The sequence below is a fragment of the Theropithecus gelada genome, chromosome 7b (genome assembly GCF_003255815.1).
Source record: "Theropithecus gelada isolate Dixy chromosome 7b, Tgel_1.0, whole genome shotgun sequence".
Lineage (NCBI taxonomy): Eukaryota > Metazoa > Chordata > Mammalia > Primates > Cercopithecidae > Theropithecus > Theropithecus gelada.
This window is the reverse complement of record NC_037675.1, coordinates 106,894,723-106,898,254: the sequence shown is the minus strand read 5'-3', so window position 1 is coordinate 106,898,254 and position 3,532 is coordinate 106,894,723. Positions and strand designations below refer to the sequence as shown.

At 58.5% G+C, this 3,532-nt stretch overlaps 1 protein-coding gene across 3 annotated transcripts in view; it reads right to left on the bottom strand.

Moving 5' to 3' along the window:
* The window catches only part of PACS2 (phosphofurin acidic cluster sorting protein 2), an 85,887-nt gene that overhangs the window by 46,907 nt on the left and 35,448 nt on the right, over positions 1-3,532 (bottom strand). For all 3 annotated transcript variants that reach the window (XM_025392061.1, XM_025392063.1, XM_025392064.1), the window contains exons 2-3: positions 2,806-2,893; positions 151-240 (exon numbers count right to left, since the gene is read on the bottom strand). In XM_025392061.1, the coding sequence (XP_025247846.1) occupies positions 151-240; positions 2,806-2,893 (178 nt within the window). The remainder of the gene's footprint in view (positions 1-150; positions 241-2,805; positions 2,894-3,532) is intronic.

Sequence of the window (3,532 nt, the reverse complement as noted above, 5' to 3'; positions counted from 1 at the left end):
TCACCCCAGGGGACGGCGACGAGGGGGGCCCCATCACCCCAGGGGAAGGCGATGAGGGGGGCCCGTCACCCCAGGGGACGGCGACGAGGGGGGCCCCGTCACCCCAGGGGACAGTGATGAGGGTGTCATCGCCACTGGTGAAAGACTCACCTGCAGGGAGAAGGTCAGGGCCAGGTCTGTCTCCACTTGTCCACTGGGGGGCAGCACAATTTCATGGGACCGCAGGATCCGTTTGGAGCCCTGTGATTAAGCAAGACCTGTTCTAGTTCAAAGGACTGCATCTCAGAAGGAAACAAGGCAAAGATGCCATGACTCCTGCACCTAAAACTGGCAGGATTGCAGCCCTGCAGTCTAGAGGGTGGTAGGCACAGGCTGGGATAATTCTCAGAGATGCCCCAGCATCTTTCCCAAGAAGCTTAAAAACATCGAAACCCTTCGGCCCACAGGTTCCACCTCCAGGAACCTGCCCTAAGACATGAGAGAGAAGCCAGGAGTGGTTCCTGCTAAAGTTAACGCGATCACAAAACAGATTCCGTGATCAGATGCAGCAGCACCTGACTGCGCTGCCCAAGTCTGCCTGGCAGAACAAATCTGGGAGGCACCAAGCCTCTTCTGGTTTTGGTTTTGAGAGACAGGTCTCGCTGTGTTGCTCAGACTGGACTTGAGCTCCTGGACTCAAGCAATCCTCCTGCCTCAGCCTCTTAAGTAGCTCAGCCTACAGGCGTGTGCCCCCATGCTTCGCTTAAAGCATTTTTTTATTTTTTATTTTTTTTGAGACAGGGTCTCACTCTGTCACCCAGGCTGTAGTGCAGTGGCTCGGTCTCAACTCACTACAGCCTTGACCTCCCAGACTCAGGCAATCCTCCAGCCTCAGCCTTCCTAGTACCTAGGACTACAGGCATATACCACCACAAAAACAAAAAAAATACAACAATTTTGGTATTTTGTTAAGAGACAAGGATTAGTCATGTTGCCCAGACTGGTCTCCAACTCCTGAGCTCAAGCAATCCACCCTCCTCGGCCTCTCAAAGTGCTGGGATGACAAGCATGAGCCACTGTGCCCAGCCTAAAGCATTTTCTAAAAAGAAGAATGATCAGGGCTGACTGGTCCTCTCATAGAATAAAATATACAGAGATACGATACTTAAAATATGGAGAAGCTGTCACAAAAAGGAGAGTAGTAGAAGCCTAGATGTAGGTGCAGGAAATGCATGACCACCTGAAAACACAGTTTATACCCAGTGAGCTTCAGGCCAGCAGGAGACATCATACACACCTATGCTAAATGGATAACGAGTCATTTGGATGAAAGGCAACAGGACCCCAACAGCAAACTTTATATCAAAATAGATTCCTAATGGATTGAACGTGCTTATTGCGCTGTTGTTTTACATGGGACCATCCCAATAAGGATGAGCTCGGAGACCTCGTGCTCCGAGAAACAAGCAGCCACTGTGGGGTCCCAGGCACGAGGTTCCCAGAGGCCGGCGCGCAGGCCACAGTGGGTAAGAGGTGCCAGGCGGCTGGAGGGCGAGAGGTCCAGGACAGACAACGGGAGCCTGGGGACAGCCCAGGTTCGGGTGGGAGCAGCAGGGCCTCAGGACAGGTGCGGGTGGCCCGCATGGCCATATTCGGGCTCCATGAGACGCCCATCGGGGGCTCTGGTCCTACCCTTGCGCTGGGGCCTCAGGTGCAGTGCAGCAAGGGGCAGCGCGACTCTCCTCGGCCAGCCTCCTGTCCCCTCTCCTCTCCCCAGGTGCCCCTGCGTTGTGGTCTGGGCTCTCCCTCCTCTTCCCCTTGACCCTTCAGAGACGTTTCCCCGCAAATGTGCTCTGTATCGGGTCCCTCTTAGCATCCCCCCTCAGAGGACCTGCAGGGACCCAGCTGTGTCAGGAAAAGGACAGTGTGTGCCGCCAGCCAGGGAGGCGAAGGTGCACACCAGAGAAGGCTGAGGGGCAGGTGGGGCTGCAGGGCCAGGCTGGCTGCTTCCCCCACAGCGGCCTGGGTGGAGAGGACACCACAAGAGAAGCGGGCGAGGAGCTGGGGGTGATCAAGGGAGGCCAAGGGCCACGTGGCTGCTGAGCTGGGGTGGGCAGGGAGGGCATGGGCAGCCAGTTCATGGGGTACATGGAAGGGCTGGAGAGGGGGCTCTGAGGGGCCCTGGGGCCAAGCTCTCAGTCAGGACACAGGCTGGGGCAGGACCAGAGACAGGCAGAGGGAGGAATGAGGCCAAGGAATAGGGTCAGTGTGGGGTAGGGCCCCATGCCAGAGGTTAGAGGTCTATCCCAGGGAAGGGGCAGGCCCTGGGCCAGGCATGGGGAAGACACCAGCACGGCCCCTGTGCAACAGCTACTTGTTCAAAGCCTTCGAGAGGTCACAGGACCCACTAGGGTCAGGAGAGAGGTCTTGGCACCTGGGGCTGGGAGTTCCGGCTAGGCCCTCACCTCCCAGAGTGCCCTCCACCCCACAGAAAGTGGGCAGGAAGTGGGTGCTGAGTGCAGCAGGGAAGCCCTGGCTCCAGGTGCTTGGGACCCGTCCATCACTGTGAGGTGACCCGAGGGCACCTCTGCCCTGGGAAGGCTCCATGCATGTGACGTCCACATCCCAGAAGGCCGGGCCCGCCTCCCTTGTGCGGGACAGGACTGGACCCAGGAGCATCCTGTCATTCCCAAGTCCCGGAGATAGCATGGGCTGCCCGCTGTTTTGGCGCAGGGCCCCACACTGGCGCACTGCCTGACTTGTCTCCCAGGCACATGGAAAGCCTACACAGCACCCAGCCACGGCCAGGGGCGCAAGGGGCCTCACCTGCATCTTGACAGCAATCACCACGGAGATCAGCTCCTTCTCCAGCTCCTTGAAGACCACCAGCTTCTTCAGAGTCAGGCTGCACAACCTGCAAGGCAACACACAGCTCAGCCTCGGGGCTCCGTCCTCTCCTCAGAAGGTGGCCCTGTGCCGTCCCAACACTGCCTCACCCCAGGAGCCTGCACCCCAGGGTGCAGGGCAGGGTATGACTGCCTGGGCGGCCCCAGGACCTCACAGAGCTCCCTATGACTGCCTGAGTGGCCCCAGGACATCACAGGGCTCCAAGACATCACCCCGGCTGTCCCTGCACGTGGCGGGTGCCCCTCAGCATCCGTTGGCTGCCAGGCCAGAGGTCTCATCTCCTGAAGGCCCCTGAGGGTTAGCCTCCCTCCCATGGAACTCACTCAGTTTTCATTTAAGAATAAACCATAATAGGCCGGGCGCGGTGGCTCAAGCCTGTAATCCCAGCACTTTGGGAGGCCGAGACGGGCGGATCACGAGGTCAGGAGTTCGAGACCATCCTGGCTAACACGGTGAAACCCCGTCTCTACTAAAAATACAAGAAAATTAGCCGGGCGAGGTGGTGGGCGCCTGTAGTCCCAGCTACTCGGGAGGCTGAGGCAGGAGAATGGCGTGAACCCGGGGGGGCGGAGCTTGCAGTAAGCCGAGATCGCGCCACTGCACTCCAGCCTGGGGCACAGAGCAAGACTCCGTCTCAAAAAAAAAA